Source organism: Bos indicus, chromosome 6, assembly GCF_029378745.1.
Source record: "Bos indicus isolate NIAB-ARS_2022 breed Sahiwal x Tharparkar chromosome 6, NIAB-ARS_B.indTharparkar_mat_pri_1.0, whole genome shotgun sequence".
Lineage (NCBI taxonomy): Eukaryota > Metazoa > Chordata > Mammalia > Artiodactyla > Bovidae > Bos > Bos indicus.
In genome coordinates this window covers 17,177,933-17,200,284 of record NC_091765.1, presented here as the reverse complement: position 1 = coordinate 17,200,284, position 22,352 = coordinate 17,177,933, and the positions used below count along the sequence as shown (strand labels likewise).

General features: G+C 38.4%; 1 protein-coding gene across 1 annotated transcript in view; it reads right to left on the bottom strand.

Annotated features, from left to right (window-relative positions):
- COL25A1 (collagen type XXV alpha 1 chain) overlaps positions 1-22,352 on the bottom strand; it is a 516,301-nt gene that overhangs the window by 119,135 nt on the left and 374,814 nt on the right. Inside the window, exons 8-10 of the mRNA XM_070791080.1 lie at positions 18,316-18,375; positions 16,658-16,765; positions 15,133-15,168 (exon numbers count right to left, since the gene is read on the bottom strand). Of these exons, the coding sequence (XP_070647181.1) occupies positions 15,133-15,168; positions 16,658-16,765; positions 18,316-18,375 (204 nt within the window). The remainder of the gene's footprint in view (positions 1-15,132; positions 15,169-16,657; positions 16,766-18,315; positions 18,376-22,352) is intronic.

Sequence of the window (22,352 nt, the reverse complement as noted above, 5' to 3'; positions counted from 1 at the left end):
GAAAATAAGAGCAAATTTTAAATCAGATGTTTTAACTAGAGATGAACATATCTGGTATTTTCTAATTTTGTCTTTGTTGCATGATCACAGTAAGTCAGAGATTTAGAAAAACTGCTCACAGCTCTGAAATCTGTGAAATCTTATTAGTTGCATATTTTAATACAATACTTAATAAAAATCAAAGGAGGTTATAAAAATCATATTTTCTCACTGTTAGAAAACTACTGCTATTTTTGCTAAACTCCTAAAGTAAAAGCAGTTTTAAGATGTAGCGTTAATTTTGAATTGTGAATACATATCTTGTATTTTCATGACAATGTTGCCAAGGATATATCCTCAGCTACCAAAAGTATGCATATACTCCTGTGATCGTGCTGGCAGGAAAAATGGTTGCAAGCCAAAGATAGTGTCATTTATCATTAGAAGGGAACTAGGAAAAAGCAGTGTTGAATATAAGACACAGACATGCGTTCAAGTGAGTACAGACACACACACACACACACACACACACACACAGATAGCAATTTTGATCAGTATTTTGCTTATGTATATATTTTTTGAATATGCACTAATAATCCCATTATATATCTGTGGCATTGTGGTTATTAAATTTAAGCTTCACTTCAGTTCAGTTCAGTTGCTTAGTCGTGTCCGACTCTTTGCGACCCCATGAATCGCAGCATGCCAGGCCTCCCTGTCCATCATCAACTCCTGGAGTTCACTTAAACTTATGTCCATTGAGTCGGTGATGCCATCTAGCCATCTCATCCTCTGCTGTCCCCTTCTCCTGCCCCCAACCCCTCCCAGCATCAGGGTCTTTTCCAATGAATCAACTCTTCTCATGAGGTGGCCAAAGTATTGGAGTTTCAGCTTTAGCATCAGTCCTTCCAATGAACACCCAGGACTGATCTCCTTTAGAATGGACTGGTTGGATCTCCTTGCAGTCCAAGGGACTCTCAAGAGGCTTCTCCAATACCACAGTTCAAAAGCATCAATTCTTTGGCGCTTAGCTTTCTTCACAGTCCAACTCTCACATCCATACATGACCACTGGAAAAATCATAGCCTTGACTAGATGGACCTTTGTTGGCAAAGTAATGTCTCTGCTTTTTAATATGCTATCTAGGTTGGTCATAACTTTCCTTCCAAGGACCAATCAATGAAAGCTTCACTGACCAAAAATTGATTTTGAAGTTAGGGTATGTTGTTACCAGTTGGTTAAGATGTCCACATCTGAGTGGTTTTGTGGCCTCTAGTATAAATACAAATTTATAAAACAGTGAGCAAATGCCATAGAACCAATGACTGACTTATCTCATCTTTCATAAACTTGCTTATATTCTTAGTCCGAATAATGATTTGGATGAAGACTCATAAATTCGTTATTCACCAGTCAAGCTAGTATTTCCTATTATTCCTAAAATTAAAATTGTTCTTATGTTCTAAGTTTTCTAAAATAAATCCATTATTGTTACCCCATGTCTTAAAAGTTTGAATCAAATAGTTTTCAAAACTGAGTCAATCTTTTTAGTTCATTCTTATCAATCAATGAATTGTTCCTTTCTTACATATTTTCTTGGCGGGCACTTGTATGTTTGCATTTACTTTGTAGACTCTTTTATTTTCTGTTATCTAGTCTCTTTTATTTTCTGTTATCATTTCTTTATCCTTATCTACAGATTGAAAATTGTGTAACATTCAGAATCTCAATATGATAAATTATATTTAAGTTCAATTCTAGAAGTGTTAAACTATATCTTAAAATATACTCACTCTGACATAAGCTCTTGGTCAGAATGTATGAGCTTTTTTCATTAAAGGATCTTGCATAGTGAACATAACAATTCATAAGGATCAAATGAGCCATTGAAAACTTCTAAGCGTGGAGTAATTGCATCACTCATCTGCATATAAATGTTGGCACCTGAGTTTTCATGTTCTTTCAGAAAAGACTATAGAGAGTGATGACAAGTTAAGCAAAAAGTTATAAACAAGCAAGAAATTATACAGTGCACTGATTCTCATTCCTGTTCCTGCCCCACTAGATTCCATTTTTAAAGATTATATAAAATATTATGTATAAAAGTGGCAGCCAAGTAAGTTAAAGGAATATTGTAGTTCCCATTTAGCGATTGCCTTTACCAAATGGTGGATTACTCGGGCTTGAGGGTGATCTTTTACTCCTCCAGATACTTAACTCGAGAACAACCTCCAGTTCACCCTCTTCTTCAGCAGCATTGCTCTGGTCTTGTTCAACCCTCATCTCTCTCACCTAAGCGAATGTCACACCCAGCTAAAAGCCACCGTGTTTTCAGTCTTCTTCAACCCTTTCTGCATAGTGATGCCTAAGGACCTTTCTTAAAATGCTTTCAGGTTCATACCTTTCCTCAGTTGAAAAAGCTATGCTTTCTCATCTCTACACCTCTGCATCATCTGGCTGTCTGTTCCCTTAATGGCCTTTTTCTCTCTGGTCTTCCCTCCTCCACCCATTACATAATTCAGAGCTCAGGGCCACCCCTCTCAGGCTAGGTCTCCTTCTTTTGTTTTCCAAAGTACCCTTATGACTGCACTTCTTCCCAGAATTTACCAACAGAGTTGTGATTGTTGGGTTACTTCTTTCTTCATTCTAAACTTCTCTTATCATGCACAATAGTTGGCATAGTAAATGCTCAGTTCTTTTGGGTTCATTCATGAATTCATCCACTTAGCAGTTATTTAAATACCCATTAAGTGTCAGGCAATGGTCTAGGCACTGGGGATATAGTAGTGAACAAAATAAATGAAAATGCAAGCCTTCCTGGACTTCATAGTCTAGTTAATGGAGAAAGATAGCAAAAAAATAAATAAATAAATAAATAAAATAAACAAGTAAAATATAAAGTTGTGTCAGGGGGTAAGTGTTAAAGCAGATAGGGGGTTTGGAACTGGGAGAAGTGTATGTGGTGGCATTTTAAATTGGCGATTTGGTGAAGGCCTAGGGATAAAGTGACACTTGGATAGAACTCTAGAAGAGGCCATCAAGACAGTCATGCATGTAGAAGGAGCAAGGATATTCCAGGCAAGGGAAGAAGGAGTACGAAGGTCAAGAGGTGGGCACATGCTCAGGGTGTTCAAATAACAGCAAGGAGGCAATAGGTGGGTGGTAGAAGGCAGGGCTGTGGAGAGGGAAGGCAGCTCACATGTGTACGGACTACAGATCATCAGCAAAATGGTGCTTACTCATTACTTCTTGGCAAATAGATGGAGAAATAATGGAAACAGTGAAGACTTTATTTTCTTGGGCTCCAAAATCTCTGCAAATGGTGACTGCAGCCATGAAATTAAAAGATGCTTGCTCCTTGGAAGAAAAGCTATGACCAACCTGAACAGCATATTAGAAAGCAGAGACATTACTTTGCCAACAAAGGTCCATCTAGTCAATGCTATTTTTTTCAGTAGTCATGTATGTGTGAGAGTTGGACCATAAAGAAAGCTGAATGCCAAAGCATTGATGCTTTTGAACTGTGGTGTTGGAGAAGACTCTTGAGAGTCCCTTGGACTGCAAGGAGATCAAACCAATCAACCCTAAAGGAAATCAGTCCTGAATATTCATTGGAAGGATGGATGCAGAAGCTGAAGCTCCACTACTTTGGCCATGTGATGCAAAGAATTTACTCACTGGAAAAGACCCTGATGCTGGAAAAGATTGAAGGCAAGAGGAGAAGGGGGTGACAGAGGATGAGATGGTTTGACGGCATCACCAACTCGATGGACATGAGTTTGAGCAAGCTCTGGGAGTTGGTGATGGACAGGGAAGCCTGGAGTGCTTCAGTCCATGGGGTTGCAAAGAATCAGACATAACTGAGCAACTGAAGTGAACTGAGGTTGATAAAAATTATAGGAATGAATAATAAATACATGGAGTAAATCAAGTTTCCCCTAATATCTTAGACAATAGTGTCTCAAGATAAGAATGACAACACAACTTAGACAATGAATTTATGGTTGCCAGGGTGAAGGGACAGTTAGAGAGTTTGGGATGGACATGTACACACTGCTATGTTTAAAATGAGAACTAACAAGGGCTTACTGTATAGCATATGGAACTCTGCTCAGTGTTATGTGGCAGCCTGGATAGGAGGGGGGTTTGGGGGAGAATGGATACATTGTATATGTATGGCTGAGTCCCTTCACTAGTTGTGAAACTATCACAACAATGTTAATTGGCTATACCCCAATACAAAATTAAAAGTTTAAAATAAAAAGAATATAAAAACAAACAACAGAAAAAAATTACAATGACAAGATTTTTCACTCCTGTTCACCCAAGTCATTCTAATGCTACAAGCCTAATTTCATAGCCTCTAGATTACCTCTAAGTGCAAAAGTGAGTAGAGTAATTCAATTCATAGTTTCTACATTAAAACTGCAAAACAAAAATCATTTTGTCTACGTGGTCTCATTCATTCAGAGACTGTCATGGATGTGAATGTAGGTCTAAGGTCTCTAATGCACTTCAGAAAGCCATCATGCAAAGAGTAAGTAGAATTATCAAACCATGGTAATCTTCAAAGCAGGCAGTTATGAAATGGATATTTCTATAGCTATTATGCATTGGCTTCACTTTCCAGCTTGTAAAAATATCATTTTTTTTAATTAAAAAGTCTTTTGTTTGAGAGATCATGGAATAGAAAAAAATTAATGAAGTTTTCCGACACTACTGATGCTAGCAGAAATTTGATTGAGGCATTAATTACTTAAACAGGATGTAGAGTTTCTAAATGATGTGCTTTAGGATGCCTCTTGGGAGGTGTTTTAAGGCAACTTCTGGTTGCCTGCTATTAGGAGATGATGTTCTGTGTGAGCAGGGGGCGGACACAGTTCCTGCTCTGTCCCTGATGGCTAACAGTAAAACTGAAGCTCTGAAAGCTGCTGGTCATTCCTGGATGCAAGAATATACAACCAGCTTCTGTAATAAAAAAACAAAGGGAACGAAAGAGAGGTGGTCCATCTGTGAAGGAGAGAAAAGCCCCAATCTATTAAGCCACTTAAAATTATTTCCTTTTTGAGTTAAGAATTGTTCCATGATTTAATAAAAGTTAGGCAAAATGAAGAAAATACTTTTTAAAGTCTGTTTCTATGGGAAAAATGATAACATGAAATCTAACTTATTGGAGTCATAAAATGTTAATATCAGACTTTTTCAAGAGTTTGCTGCAACGGACTTTAATTATAACTTTGTGAAAGCTATTAACCTGGTCACAAGATCAGAAGATACAAAAAATTGGTTTCAAAGAATAAGGGGAAATTTGAAATAAATAATAGAAGCTTGTCTTACTTAAGAGGGATTCATGTAAGATGTACTTTTACAACATTTCGTGTTCTGCTTGGATGTCTGATGAGAGAGGGTCAAGAAACATAAACTCTAGCCACTATTATATGGGAGACTGGAATATAATTCAAGTGATGTTTTACAAGATTCAGATTTCATGGCTTAAGTGTGTGGAAATGCCAAACTAGAAACTTTGGGGAAATGTTTAGAATATAAAGTGTGCTGATATGTTTTCAGTACAAAAGCCAATGATTCAGATGGACTGGGTAAGAAGGAGCACAGAATAAACAAAAAAAGAGTGGGACGGAGCTGAGCTGAGAGAGCCTCATTTTCGTTTTGAGTCCTCCATGAATTCTCTCTTCAGTCACAGCAAGTCATCCATACATTAAGACTTCACGTAAAGGTCTTCATCATCCTTTGAGGCTCAGCAACCTTCAATCACTTCCTCTTTGAACCTTCTCCGGTTCACCCAGACAGAGCCTGTTTTTGTCCTCCATGTTTCTTGAGCACATTTTAACTGGCTGAATTTTAATATATTTACATATTTATAAAATCTACTTGACTAGGAAGCAAATTCTTCAGGTCATATATTTTACATCCTCAGCACCTAGGTCAGTTCCTAGCAAATAAATCATTATTGACTGCATTGCAACAATGAATGAGTAAATATGAAAATTACAAAATTCCATTTACCAAACTTCTGCCATTGTTTTACAAGTCTAGCTATCTTCCTTCTTATCACTGGAAAAAGCTTGGTGTTTTTTTTTGTTTTTTTTTTTTGTTTTTTTAATAGATGGCTGTCTAAAACTTTTAGTCAAATTTAAAAAGCAAAAATCTCCCAGTATATATAAACAATATTTTGAAATAAAAATGGTTGCCTCACAGTAGTACTTAATAGAATCAAAACACTAGGGTGATTCATCCATCATTATCTATTTAGAAAATGCATGGACAAGTTCCAATACTTTGGCCAGCTGATGTGAAGAACTGACTCATTAGAAAAGACCCCGATGCTGGGAAAGATTGAAGGCAGGAGCATAAGGGGATGACACAGGGTGAGATGGTTGGTTGGTATCACCGACTCAATGGACAAGAGTTTGAGCAAGCTCCGGGAGTTGGTGATGGAGAGCCTGGTGTGCTGTAGTCCATGGGGTCACAAAGAGTTGGACACGACTGAGCAACTGAACTGAACTGAAGCTCTTCTTATGGGAAGTTAGACATCATTCTATTTTTCTCCTTGAAGTCCTCAGTTTTGAGGCAGTTGTTTCTGCTCAAGTATCTGGGATTTTTTCATTTCAATAATATCACTCCATAATTTCTATTGTTTGAAGAAGTTTCTCTAAAACAGGTCTCCTTTAGAGCCTATCTATAAGATGACATGTTACTATATTTTAATTCATGAATATTTGATGAAAAAAGTTTTAAATGCAGTAATTAATTTTTTTTAAAGAATAAATTATTTTTGACTTCTCTATCTCATGTGCTGACTTTTGGGGAAAAATATTAAACCCGGATGATTCATTTGTTGGTGTTTCTCAAAATCCTGAAGCTCCAACCTCTTTAAGGGAGGTCTCTTAACGCTCAGGAAATTAAAGAAGCTATACATTTTTCTTACCACTTGATGAAACCAGGACCCAAGACAAAAAATTGAACGTTAACTACAGCAAACAGATTTAAGACAGATCTAGGTATTTGAGAATCTATGCTCTGATTAGATCCCCAAACAGAGACTCTATCACCTCCTACCAGATATCCAGGGCCGAAATTAGCTCACTTTATCCTTTCTAAATATTTAATAAATTGTTTCTCAGTGCTATATCCAAAATGGAAATGATCCGGAAAGAAAGAAAAATTAACAGGCTTCTTCTGCCCTCTGTGATTAAGCATACTTCCCCAGTGTACCATAAAGGCAGTAAATTTATGGTTTATGAAGGCCTATCACCCGATGCTACGCTCAGGAAAAAATATTTCTAAGGAGTAACGTGTAAGTGCTTTTCCCATGTTAAATCAACAATGCTAAAAAACACTAACTGCTAAAATTTAAATATCCCACAATCAGCAGAAGGAAGACTTAAATTTAGGACCTTAATATATACTCATCTACTGTTCAGATCTGTTTTCTATCTAGACCAGTCCTGTCCAATAGAACTTTCTGGAATAACGGAAATAGTCTCTATTGCTCCACCCAGTATGGTAGCTAGTAACCACATGTGGTGACTTAGCACTTGACATGCGGCTAGTACAATTATTAAGAACTGAACTTTAAATTTAATTTTGTTTAATTGCAGTTTAAATGGCCACACATGGCTAGTGGCTACTATATTAGAAAGTGTAGATCTAGCAGATCTAGGGTATAAAATGCATAAGACTGCAATCCAGTGAACTGGATTTGACCCTGCTTCTGCCATGGACTACTTTGTGAGCTTGATCATGTTATTATTCATCCTGATGCTATTTCTTTATCTTTAAAGTGATTAACTAGATGATTCCTAAGATTTCTTCTAAATCATTTATGCTCTATTTAAAAAATACTCATCGAGTGTGACTAAAAATTGTGAGTTATTATTTCAATCTCCTCATGAAAATCAGTCTTTTAGTTACACTATGCCTATTCATGAACATTCATATTGCAAATTATCTATAATACATGAATGAATACACAGTGATGCAGAAGAAAAAGTGGTTTTGTAGTTGTATTTATCCTGTCTAATCCTACTCCTGGTGTGCTATGACACTGGATAAAATAAAAATCTAAATAGGATTTCCTTGCATTGGTACTTGATTTATTGAATCATCAATTCATATCATTCAGTCACTCAGTGTATTGAATACACTAAGCTCCAAACACAGTTAATATTATATGTGATGTGATAAATGTGCAGGAGGGGAGAAGACAGTTTCTAACTTAGCTTAGAGAAATGTGAATATCTATGACTGTGTGTGAAGTTTTCTCAAAGGAAGTGACCGACCAAAGCAGAAGTCTATTTGTTTAAGAGTCCATTCAGACACATGGCCTTGGTATTGCCCTTACCCTGGGCAAGGGGGTTCTTGCACTGGGGCCCATGCTTTAGAGATCTCTTTCCTGGTTGCACTCCTCCTCCTTTGGTAGCCCACTCCTTGACTTTTGACTGTCCTCTGGGTACCTGTGACCTTGGAATTCTCCACCCCAGTGACTGGAGCTCACTTCAGGGACTGTGAGTTGCCGTCTTCCCAGGTCTGTTCTTCTGAGGGTGAGCCATACCACTGCTGTGCACTATAGTAACAGGGCAAAGAGGTGGGTATTTTGAAGCATGTGGGTGGAGTTTGATCCTGTGAGCATTCCAGATATCTACATGTGAGAGCTGGAGTCTAGTAGAGATTTGGATATTAGGTACATGTGAAAGAACAAGGGAGCAGGCCTTGGCCAATTTGGAAAACCAAGTATTACGGGCTCTAGAGAAAAGCACCATAGGTCAGAAGAGCTCTGTTGGTGTGGCATTTACACACCATTATTACACACCACTATTTCGTGGGCAGTTAAATTAACTGAAGATAATAAAGCTTAGAATGGTTGCTAAGGCATCGCAGCAGGCAGTGTGTATAACTGAAGTAACGCAGTTTTATAAAAAAAAATTTCACTGTTAAATCTAGTCTAATAACTAAATACCCTAAGATGATTTAGGTCATTTTGGTTATTTGTGATTGAAAGGCTTGTTTGCTCCACCAGGGCTTCCCTGGTGGCTCAGATGGTAAAGAATCTGCCTGCAATGTTGGAGACCCCAGTTTGATCCCTGGATTGGGAAGATCCCCTGGAGAAGGGAAAGACTACCCACTCTAGTATTCTTGCCTGGGGAATTCCACAGACAGAGAAGCTTGGTGGGCTACAGTCCACAGGGTCTCAAAGAGTTGGACATGACTGGGTACCCATCACTGTCACACTTTTTCTTGCTCCACCAGATTAAAATCATGAAGGGAATCCTTCTGCTGTGTCTGATTTCTATCATCTTGCAGATTAGTAAGGCTGAGAGAGCAAAGTACAATTAAGTAATATGATAAGTTTTTATCAAATCTGTGGCATAGCAGTACATTATAACTAAATATGTTTAAAGTAAATCTTCACATATTGGTTGATTCAATTTTATCTTAAATGAAGCAGAAGCAATGATTTATGCTTATGTTATTAGCTACTATGGAAATACATTGTATTCACTTGAATACAATTCATTGTATTCATTTGAATATTTAATATATTCAAATATATTAAACGTGTTTGCAGACAAAACAAAAATAAACTAAAAAAAAACCTATGAATTTTTGGATACGATATAAATTCCACTTTAAGGAACAATAACAGAAAAAAAAATTTCTGAGTTTTAAACTCTCAGACACCACCAGGGCCCAATGAATGACACTGTAAGTACTCTTATAATTCATAAAGAGATGAATGGATACATTATGGAGTTTGCGTTTATATAGGGGGAGGGAGAGGAAGAAAGAGTTAAGTGTAGGGAAAGGGATATGGTCTAGGAAACCTTGGTTATAGATACTTTGGATAAAAAAATAATTTCCAGGGACTTCCCTGGTGGTCTAACGGCTAAGACTCTGACCTCCCAATGCAGGGGTCTCAGGTTTGATTCCTGGTCAGGGAACTAGATCCCACATGTTGCAACTAAGAGTTTACATGCTGAAACCAAGACCCAGTGCAGCCAAATAAATAAATAAATATGAAAAAAAACAAAACAAAACTGGGACAAGTTGGTATACCGAATATACATCATTTATCTTTTATGTTTTTGAGAACTTCTACTTTTGTCAAAGAAAGAAACTGTAAGAATATCAAAAGGAAAGACACCTTCAAAAATACTATTTCAATACTATTCAAAGTTCTAAGAACTGAAAAGTTCTTCAGAACTGAAGGAGAGTTATGACCAACCTAGATAGCATATTCAAAAGCAGAGACATTACTTTGCCAACTAAGGTCTGTCTAGTCAAGGCTATGGTTTTTCCAGTGGTCATGTATGGATGTGAGAGTTGGACTGTGAAGAAGGCTGAGCGCTGAAGAATTGATGCTTTTGAACTGTGGTGTTGGAGAAGACTCTTGAGAGTCCCTTGGACTACAAGGAGATCCAACCAGTCCATTCTGAAGGAGATCAGCCCTGGGTGTTCTTTGGAAGGAATGATGCTAAAGCTGAAATTCCAGTACTTTGGCCACCTCATGCGAAGAGTTGACTCACTGGAAAAGACTCTGATGCTGGGAGGGATTGGGGGCAGGAGGAGAAGGGGATGGCAGAGGATGAGATGGCTGGATGGCATCACTGACTCAATGGACGTGAGTCTGAGTGAACTCCGGGAGTTAATGATGGACAGGGAGGCCTGGTGTGCTGCGATTCATGGGGTCGCAAAGAGTGGGACACGACTGAGAGACTGAACTGAACTGTACTAAACTGAACTGAAAGAACTGAAAAATAAAGATAACTTGTCCTGGGGTTCAGAAATTTAGCATTTCCAGCTGTGGTCAGTTCTTGGTTTGATTTTTGAGTCTAGTTTTACAAGCCAGAATGATTTTCTCTTTATTTAAATAGGGTCCAGTTTATTTTAGCTCAAGATTCTGCCTTTCAAAATCTCCTCCAGAACTACTCGGAAAACCTGAAGGCCTTATTTATGGAATAGATGCACAGCAGGGCTAAATAAATGTGGAACTGCTTGAGAAGCAAGACTTCTCTTTTATTCTATCAGAGATGCTGTTAATCTGCAGATGATTATTTTTGCAATATAAAATATATAGCCTGGATTACAAAAACGAATTCCCCACCTGACAGACTCATAAACAGTTTTATAAGAGCTAATTTTAGATCATTCCTAGTGTTTTTCCATTTCATCATTAGAGATACTTAAACTTTTAAAAAATTCTATAGTGCCTCTCAAGATCCTCATGAAAGCAAACACTCTCCCATGATAGAACCCAACAGATGTAGTGGGTTTAGCGTACTATGCAAAAGATGAGAGCAGTGGCATTTATTATCTTCCCTTGGTTGAACTGGTGGTGTGTTGTGAAAAGCTGATGATGTAAGAAGATGTGATACGTAAGAGAAGGCCAAAAACAATGACAGCAACAAATAAGACAAAAGGATTAAGGTGCATTATCAATCGCAGTATTTGACACACTCTAATTGATAGCTATAATCACTCTGTTAGCCCTTAGGGCTCATCGAGTGGGCTTTCTGCAAGTGAAGTTATGGCATCTGACATTTTTATCTTAACAGCAATACTTCTCACTTATGGCAAGTTTTTGTTTCATAAAGCATTTTCACATTTTTTATTATTTCACTTGCTTCTTACCATATCCCAGTGAGTGGGGTAGAATAGAAATCGTTGCCTACATTTTATAGATCAGTAAAAAGGGTCACAGACTACAGTTATACGCTCTTTAAGTTGTTTTGAGGTCAGAATTACTGGCATGATATACTTTTCTTTCTACCAGACTTTGAGTCAAAACACACTCACTGCTCCCCATCCCCTACACGTAATATTTGAAAGAAAAAGAAAATTTCTAAGGAAAATTTTCTCCTCATGAAAGTTGCTATTATATTTTTAGTATCTCTTCTTTGAGATAGGTTAAAATACCCAGGTGCTATTTAAGTTAACAAACATAAATAGTGATTTCTTTAAAAATAGAAATATTTCTCTTTAAGCAAATAATATATAAAAATTTGGTTTTCTGGGAAGAGGAATTAGGGGATTATGTTCCTTTACAAAAAGACTCTGAATAGGATTGCCTTAAATAGCAAAATTTCCCAGTACATTTAAGCTATGTTGATTTATGAAAATCTGATTCATATAGAACTTTACAGGAATACATCTGTTATATAAATCCATGCTCACCTGTAATTTACTCTAGAGGGAACAATTGAGTGATAATAATAATAACATACTCATACAATTCTTCATTATATATTTTAAAGTGCTTTCTCCTAATTTATAGCATTTGTCTTTGGCAACCTCATAAGGGAGGTAGAGAGGGTATTATTATCCTTTCTTTACAGATGAATAATTGAGAGGTTAAGTGACTTGCCCAAGGTCAGACAGACTATTCATTCATTTACTGCTATTTGAGTGATGTAGTTTTAACAGGGAAGTCAAGGAAGTAAGGTTCTTCCTCTTAATTTTTTTTTTTTTTTGTAACCAGCTGTGAAGGCTATTAAAATAGAGGTGGATGATCTCACAAATATAACGCCGGATGAAAGAATCCAGACACAAAAGTTACATATTGTAGGATTCTATTACTATAAAATTCAAATGCAGGCAAAATTAATCTATTTCAGCAGAAGGTAGAAGAGGGGGATGGTGAGGAAGCAGGGCAGGTTTTCTAGGATATGAGACATTCTATTTCTTGATCTAGTTTGTGGTTAAACAATTATGTACATTGTGAAGATTCATTGAGATGTATACTTATCTACTTTTAAAAATATATATTATACAAGTTTTCTTTAAAAGGAGAATTTTACATTGTTAAGAACTGTGCAACACACTTTATAAGATCACTATATTATACACATCCTTCAAACATTTGTGATTTCAACTGAATTTGTTAGCAGCATTTTTTAAAATGAGAGTATGAACTAAATCTGAAGAGTTTAAAGAGAAAAAAAAGTTGAGAAAAAATATCCAAGGATCACCTTTATCTGAAAAGTAGCTATATGAAATGGGAAATTGGAGCAAATTAAGACAATGATATAATTCATTTAGGACTAGATGGGACATTTATACTTAATGACATTAAGCTAGGAAGAGTAGGGAATTAAGATTAAATTGTTCTTCCCAAAGTGTATCATAGAGTACATGTATGAATTTAGAGAAGATAAGATTATAATTTTTAAAACAGCCATTTTTATTTTAGAACTTTATCTATTACAGAGCTGCTTTGGACATTGGGGTAGAAAACCATTTATCACTGGCAATGATAAAAATCTGAGTTGACTCTGCATACCTGGGCTCCTGAGAATCCCAAGTAATCTTTGATATAAGAGTGTATGGGAGTAAAATGTTTTGACCATTATCCATGATAAAAATCACAGGTGCATTCAAATGCTTAAAGATTTCCAAAGATCCTTCACCTTCTGTGATCCTATAATCCTGAGAGCTAATGCTGCACTTGTTTGAAAAGTTACCACAGATGACAGATGTTTTGTTTAATTTTCACATACGCTCTTTCACTGTTGTTGCTTTTCTTTCATTTTACTTGTTTTTAAAAAAGAATCCGTCCTGCCCGATCATCCATATCAAATATCTATCTTGATCCTATAGGTCAGGAGCAGAGAATTTCCAGGCAGTGGGTCAGGTGTGGTCCCAGGATGCTTCCACTTCATCAGTGACGTTCTGAAGACAGCTCCATGACAGCTAGGACTACAGCTTGCTGAGTGTCTTCCCAGGAGGGCTGCTAAAGGCATCCTGTGTAGGGGAAGCCTTTGACCTTTAGCCTATGCACACATTTGTTTTAATTACTGGCCAACTAGCGTGTTTCTGTGCATTCACTACGACCCAGCTAACTTTTTTTTTTTTTTAATACATTTTATATCCTGAACATCTGCAGGCTGCATGTCACACATCACGTGGAATGGACGTGATCAAGCTGATTGTCATCACTGTATCCAGGGCGAGTGTGAGACATCACCATCCTCTGGAATTTGGGTTATTAGACCACAGCCCTGTGTTCCCCAATATTGCTTATGTCACAAAGTAGGTCAGAGAGGCGACTCCAGAGAGAGACAGGCAGGCAGAGACAGGAAGAGGCAGGTTGAAGGAATTCTACTCTTTGGGGCTCAGCAAGCTGCCCCAAATTCTTTATCTCTGGCAAAGGATAAACTAACCTGAGGAGCTGGGACCCACATGTCTATGGGCAAGTCCAAGAGGAATCATTTAATGCTCTTTTATAATGTCAGAAATCAGGAAGGCACAACTGTTTCTGGGTGGAAGCACAAATGATATTCACACCGTAACTGCTGATGTTTTAACCATTAACTTTACTGTTTTATTATCAATTTTGGGGGTCAAAAAGGCACAACTGCTCTCTCCCTTCAACAAAAGAAAACCCCCTTGAATCTCTGTGGAAGGTTTGCTCTACTAATTCATGGGAAGTCACACCTGGTTCTTCTGATGTCTCATTTCTGTTTAACAGGCGTATCCCTGAATTTCATCTCTCTTATAGAAGTCTTCCTCAGCGTTCTTTGTCACTTGCTTCACCTGGAATCTCCCTCTTTCTTTTCTTCCTGTATCAGTTCTGCAGATGTGTTTTCATGCTCTCCTTACCATGTGATGAACGGTATCTATCACTTTTTTTGCTTGTTTATTTTAAAGGAGTCCAGGGCCTCCCCAATGACTCGGTGGGGGAAAGATTCCACGTGCAATGCAGGAGACACAGGAGATGCAAGTTCAATTCCTGGGTCGGGAAGATCTTCTGGAGGAGGAAATGGCATCCCACTCCAGTATTCCTGCCTGAGAAATCCCATGGACAGAGGAGCCTGGTGGGTTACAGTCCATGGGGTTGCAAAGAGTTGGACGTAACTAAGCGAGCACACGTGCAAGCACACGCACATACACACACATACACATTTACCATTTGAAAAAATCGAAGTATAGTTATCTTACAATGTTGTGTTAGCTTCACGTGTACAGCAAAGTGATTCTGTTATCACTATCAGTTTTTGAGCTTTTACTAATTCTTACTCTTTTTTTGTTATAGGTTACACAATTGATACATTTGTTACACACAGTATTGAGCACAGCTTTGAGTAACTTGTTTTTCCATTCTTTTCAACATAGGAAAAGAGAAATTCAGATACTTGCCATCAAGCCTTGTTCTCCTGGTTTCCCTGGCTCACCCTTAAAAAAGAATAATGATAATTTTATTAATGCCATAAACAGTACAAACCAATGTCAATCTTTTTTTTTTTTTTTGTCTTTTTCACAATATCCACTGGGGATTGAGAATGTAAATATATACTTCTCAGGCTAAAGAGAGGAATGCAAACATAATGAAATTTAAAGAGTACTGAAGTTCTTTCTTCAAATGCATTTTATAAACATTTTAAGATTTAATATGATGACTCTATGTTACTTACTGCAGAAATTTAATAACTATGCCAAGAAGGTTTTCTAAATAAAACTAGTAGGAGTGATTATATTGTAAAGCAGCTATGGCTTTCTCTATCTTTTGGGGTTTCATCCTGAGAAAAAGTGAGACCTTAGAAGACAGTTTTAAGATGAAACCTCTATCTCTGATGGTCCGGTGAAAGCAGTCCTAACAACCAGAAAATTATGCTGAAAGTCAACTTCATTCATAAGACAAATTTACTGCAGCTTTTGGAGAGGGGGTTGTCTCAGAAAAGGTTTAAGGTACCCTATATTCACATAAATAAATATGCAAATATAAAAATTAAATATGCCAAACATTAATGACTATGGCAGACGTTTTTCTTTTTTGGTTACCTTTATTTTCAATTTTTTCTATTTGTGGATTAATATTTTATTATTACCTTTGTACTGTGAAAACACTAATGAAGATAAGTTAAAGCAATATATTAAATAAATAGTTTAATTCAGCAATAAACCTAAACTTCTGGTCCAAAAGTCGTAAGTGTACAAATTTTTTTACCTTTTCCATTATTTCTTTAAATCGCTGACTTGCCTCTACAAAACTAAATCATTTATCTGATGTCTTGTGTTACTCTATTATTGACACTTCACCAATCTAAGTAAGTACTGAGTAAATTAGTACTTAGATCAAAGTATTGAGATGGCTAAATTATTTCTATTCATAAGCTTCACATACAAAGGATAAAGGATATTCAAATCGTAAATGCTGTTGTTTTAACCATTAATTTCACTGTTTTATTAGCAATTACTTGCAAAGGATTAAACATTAGAATGATTTATCTCTTTTACTTTCTGTAAATTGCATACGACTTTATTGTCTCTGTTTTGGTCCTTTGGGATGTTACCAATCTCCCGTCTAGTTTTTCAAGCCAGCCTTCCACTTAAACCAAAGGTTTTGAGGTCCTCCGTGGCAGTCAGGACACATGTGATCAGGCATCTCTACCCGCAGGCTTCTTGAGGCTTACCTGAACACCAGGTCAGTCGCTGTTTCCAGGCCTCTCCTGTGGTTTGCATGGGTGCCCAGTGGGTTGAGTGTGGAGCAGAATCTTGTTGGCAGTGGCTTCTCTGACCGGTGACTTTCCTATCATCCCAGTTCCCTCAACCGACTCCACTCACCTGACCTCCACCAGCCCCTCGTCCCCAACTCCATCCCAATTCTCAGCACTTCAAAGGAAACAAAACCAGTGAGAACAACAGATCCAAAAAAGCAACTCACGGGCATGCCTGGCATTCCGCGGGGGCCATCCTTCCCTGTGTCCCCAGGCGGCCCTCTTGGGCCCGGTGGGCCCGGAGGGCCTGGCGGCCCAGCCTGACCTTGGTCACCCTGCAGTGCAGAAGGGGACAGACCAACAATAACTGTGAGAGATAAAGACCCAGGTCTTCTTTTCAACACTTTAAATTTGTATTATCTAATCCATGTTTATACTATAAAAAGAACCCGAACAACCAGAAACGTAAAGCCTGTAGGCAATTTGCCTGCCAGCAGGAAGCAAATAAATATTCATGCTGGGTGAGCTGAGTAGACACTGTTGAAATCAAAGCTCAGGAACCAGCACTCTCAGCTCTTGGAAGTAGTGTGTACGTTATCATTATATCAGAGCTGGCGGAAAACCTCTGCATAACTTTATCCATGACAATGCTGCATCGGTTATATTCACCTTGCTTAATAAAATGGCTGCATTTATAATTGGACAAATATCTACTTTTTCATAACTTATAAAATTTGACACACAAGGCTCTAGTCATGCTGAGAAATAATTTATACATTTCTAAAGCTAGAGAGCTTAGAAACTGGATCTATCGCTGGATATAATTTTTACGCTGTTTTCCTTTTTCTTCATTTAAGAAAAAATTAGATAGACTTTCTATACCTTTTGCTTTGGGTATTTTCATATACATTTCAAACAAATGCAGCTCATGAAACATAATTTCGCTGTAGTATATTTTAAAATAAATACCCACCACCCACACCCCACCCATGAAAGATAAATAGTTAAGCAACAGTATACAGAGTAAAAATTGAATGTAAAGGAGAAATCCAACTTGAGCAAGAATAAGCACTACCTTAATCAGGCGGCGTTTAATGAGCTGCTGATCAGCAGAGAGAAACCCATGATTGATTTTAGGAAACACCATCTGATCAGTCAGGTGAGGTCAAAGGTTGGAGTTCAGAGGTGAGAGAGTTGAAGAATAGGCATCAGAAGACCCCAAGAAAGAAATAAAGATACACGCATTAGACTTATAATAACCATCCAGAAAAACAGAACTGGTACTTGTGTCTGACATTGGACCCTCTGGCTCTTCTTGAAAGAACCATAACCCTGAAATGGGGTGGTGAAACCAGATTTTTGGTTAGAAATGAATCTTTTTTTGTTTGCTGTGGGTGTTGGGTCTTTTTAAACATTGTATATAGCGAAGCAGGTAACCTCGAGTCACCTGTACTCCAAGCAGAAAGTCCAGAGACAAAGTGCCAGTTCAAATTCTGTCAGATTCATCAACCAGCATAATGTGGCATGAACGCGACTGTCATGTTTTTGATGCCCGAAGTCCAGAGTATTTAGGATTATCTGATGTACTGAAAGCTTTCACAGAGCATGGTGATGCATGCCAATCAGACTACCAGGGCATGGCACAGCCTATGAGAGCTTGCCTGCCTTTCTTCGACTTCAATATCCTCCCCTCTTTCGGGGTCAAGAGTCTCCTTTTTAATATACATGTGATCTCACTGATGGAGGTGAGGTCCTGGATGCCCGATGACCTGCTGTGCGGGATGGAAGGGAGTGACTGGACTCGGCAAGCCAGTTGAGCTGTTCTTGCTCACTCTTATGCTGATTGCGGGCTCTGACCGAGCAGCCATGGGTGCCAACCACAAACCTTGACGGTGAGGATCTGATTACTGTGCAGAGCGGCAACTGTGGGGAAGCCTGGCAGACCCTATGGACAGGGCACAGCAGCAAAACAACACGACACAAAACGTCACACAGACATTCCACCGGTGGACATACAAAACAAGCACGCACCTAAAGCCACCCCATCCCGGCTGTAAGTCTTGCCTTGTTGACACACCCTAAACAAAGTCAGACACAGGGGGTCCCCAGGCCAAGCATTCCTTCAAGGGAATGGTCAACTAGAGAACTCAGGTCCACTGGGATTCCACGTATATACTCAACATTTCTGGACTCTTACATATAAAATGTTAGTACAGAATGGAGGTAACTACAGACTCTGTTACGAACACAACACTGTAATTTCCTTCTACTGGAATTCTGTTTACAACTCAGGATATACATGTATTAAATCTTTTTCTGGACAACAGTGAACAGAATTTTGCAGTCAGATCAGACGTATTCCTCCAAATAACTGCAGTATGCCTCACAAAATATAGTCTTACCACCCACATATCAAAATTTCTCTCTCCGATCTTATGATGACTCTCAGGTCTTTCCTGTCTCAGGAATGCCTGCAGAGGTGGTGGATGGAAATCTGTCTCTTATAACATGCGGATTTCGTGTCAGGGGGATTTATGGTCACACTCTGCAGTAATTGCTTCTGTCACGTAACTTTTCCAAGAGAACTTGACAGTTCACACACCCCCCTGAAGCAGAAAAGTGGTTTTGAATTCCGTAACAGAGGAGAGCAAGGGAGGGATGCTTTGAACGGCCTGAACTTTACTAGCTTGTACTAATTTGTCTTCACAGGCTTTATCAATTGGGTAGGTCTGAGAGAGAAATTTTGCCTGTGTTCGATTTCTTTTTCAATGACACGGGACACCAGAGGCTTGTATTCCAATTTTTTTCCCACACAGAATGCGTTTACCATACAAAAAGCAAACAACAACCACAATATTTGGCCTTGAGCGTCTGCAAGATTCCTTCCTAGGTTTATGCCTCACTCTCCCCACTTCCCACCCAAATCTATTTTAAGGATATTTTTGGGGAAAAGCCAGACATTTTCTAGTTTTTAAATTTTATTAGTTTGGGTATATTTTCTCCCCTATTTCCCCTTATTAGAAATCTTTTTCTCTTAAGAGAGCCAGTAAAATTATGTTTGTAGTCTGAGACAGCTCTTCAGCCCTAATGCCTTTGGTTCTCCTTCTTTAAGAGCTGGGGCTTCTGAGGAGGCAAAGTCGAGGACATCGCATCGCTTTTGCCAAATCCTTTCCAATAAGGTTATTGGGTGGCTGGGTAGTTTCAGGGTGACCCATAGCCTCTTTTTGTTCTCCTCAAGTAAAAGTTCTTTAAACATAGACTCTTCACAAATTCAGCAATGCTACGAGTTGGAAAACAGATGTGTACAATTTGCTTTTGTTTTACTATGGAATATGAGTTTAAAATGTTATTAGATGGTTACGTGCCAGCATCTTTCCATCTGTGACTCATTAGCCCTATATTACACAGTCAGAATTTTATATATAAACCTCATATTTATGTAACAAAGAACAAAAACAGATACAAACAAGAAGTCTATGAGGGATTGGAATCTTGATTAGTGGCGATAAATCATAGTGTCACTTGAAACGGGATTATCTAACAAAAATAATTTAAAATTAAAAAACCTTTTTAACAGCACACATGGTAGATCTTACAAATGTTTTGAAATTTGCATGTATAAATAAGTCACTTTTTTAACTCATATCTGAACATGACCAGCTTGCTGTTTGATTATATTTTCTAAATGCTTACCAACAAAGCATTAAGTTTTAGAACTTAGTTTGGTTTCCAGTTGCCAGTAAGATCTAAAGAGAGAAGTGGATAGGTGATTCCCATCTCAGACAGACCCTTTTTCTCAAACAGAAAATCTCTGTTTGAGGAAGCTGATTATATATTCCTCAATCATCTTAACTGTGGACGCACTGCCAATTAGGTGCTTAAAACAACATTTAAAAGATTTCATTAGCAAGCTAGCCAAAAGGACTTCAGGAGCTTACATGCAGTGAAGTAGAAAAGAGACAGGTGGACAATTCTCATGAATTCTAACAACAAACTCACGGCCTGGGCTACAATATCCTAGGACTCTGTGTGTTTCAAACTGGGATAAAGCTTAACCAAGATCACGATGAGAGTGTCCTGTGAAGAGCTTAAAGACAATAATAAATGTGGTGCCTCTTCCTTAAGACTCAATTTTAATGAACGGTATTTTTTTTTTTTTGGTTGTGGCGCGCGCAGGATCTTAGTTCCCTGACCAGGGATTGAACCCATGCCTCCTGCAGTGGAATTGTGGAGTCCCAACCACTGGATTGCCAGGGAATTCCCAATGGTAAGTAATTTGAAACATTTTGAAATAAAGCAAATGTTGACATAATATGGGGTAGAATGTAACCCTGGCACAAAACTTTAAAACAATGTTACCACTGGACAGTGGTAAAGAGCCTGATCTCACAGGGGAGACCCCCAGGTCACACAGGCACCCTGGGCTGACCCTGCTTCCTGCAGGAGGTCCTTGGAGGGCGAGTCTGAAAGCACTGGTACCGAGTGCCTGTCTGCACACCCAGGCTTCGTGTGACCACAACTGCTAGGCCGCCCTAGCTGTTCACAGAGAGGGCACTTGAGCATTACACATGCCGTTCTTTCACAGTATCATTACTTACAGGCCTTTTTAAATAAATGGAATGGACATATTTCACTTGATTTTACATCTCAGAAAATTTGCCTGGTTCACAGATGGTTTGAGTGGGTGTGGAAAGAAAAAATCTGTCTCCAGAAAAACATGGAGAAAGAGCCCAGGAATCAGCTGAAATACTGAAATAATTTGTACTCATTTTCACCCCCAAAGATTTTGAGTGCTTAAGAAATTGGATACACAAGAGTATAAAACTACTTTTTAAAACCCATTTTCCTGGGCATAAAGACTTAGACAACTTCATGAATCTTCCCCACATTCTGTGAAGAAGGTCACCAACCAGGACGAGGGTTCAGATTCCGTTACAGGAGGAACTCTCTCCCCCTTCATTGCCTTCTAGAAGGAAAGATGCTGGCCTGCCCCAGAGGGATGGAGGGCAAATACATACTTCATAAGAAATGCTTCTAACTACTTGGAAGCCATTAAATACAAGATGCTATTGTCATTTTTATTGTGTACTCAGTAAGGATGAGTGTTATGTGATTACATTATACTGAGAAAATTTTGTGTTTTGTCAAAAGTATGCAATAAGGCAATGATAGAGCCAGAAACTTAATCTAGGAATTCTGATTCAGACTTTGTCATCATGAAATTTACATGTTTATAATTTCTCTCTACTGGTTTTATAGTTTAAATATCAGAAAGCTGAAAAACTGACTAACATACAGCAATATTTAATAAGCATTTACTGAGTGCCTCCTGTGTCTTCACTGTGCTAGGCCCTGGGGATTGCATGGTGAGTAAGACCCCAAGCTCATTGGGTTTAATGTGTAGTGGGGAAATAGGGAAAAATAAGTGGGCAGAAAAGATAGGAAGTGCTAACCATTATGATGGAGACATGTAGAGACTGCAAAGGAAATAAGATGTGCACCTAACAGTCAGTTGGCAGAGTCATGGAAGACTGGTGAATGAGGGCTCAGGGGTTGGCAGAGCCATAATAAAATCAAAGACAGGATGATCATTTAGGAAAATGTTACAGGCTTCCCTGGTGGCTCAGATGGGAAAGAATCCACCTGCAATGCAGGAAACCTGGATTTGATCTCTGGGTTGGGAAGATCCTCTAGAGAAGAGAATGGCAACCTACTCCAGAATTCTTCCCTGGAGAATCCTATGGACAGAGGAGCCTAGCAGGCTACAGTCCACAGGGTCACAAAGAGTCGGACACGACTGAGTGACTAAGAATGCACAGTAGTCTAGTTGAGGGGCTATGTTCTAGAACTGGAGGAGGACAAATTCATAGTTTCATGTGATTTAAGGAGGTAAGACTCACGAGACTTGCAGCTTCGCTGAGA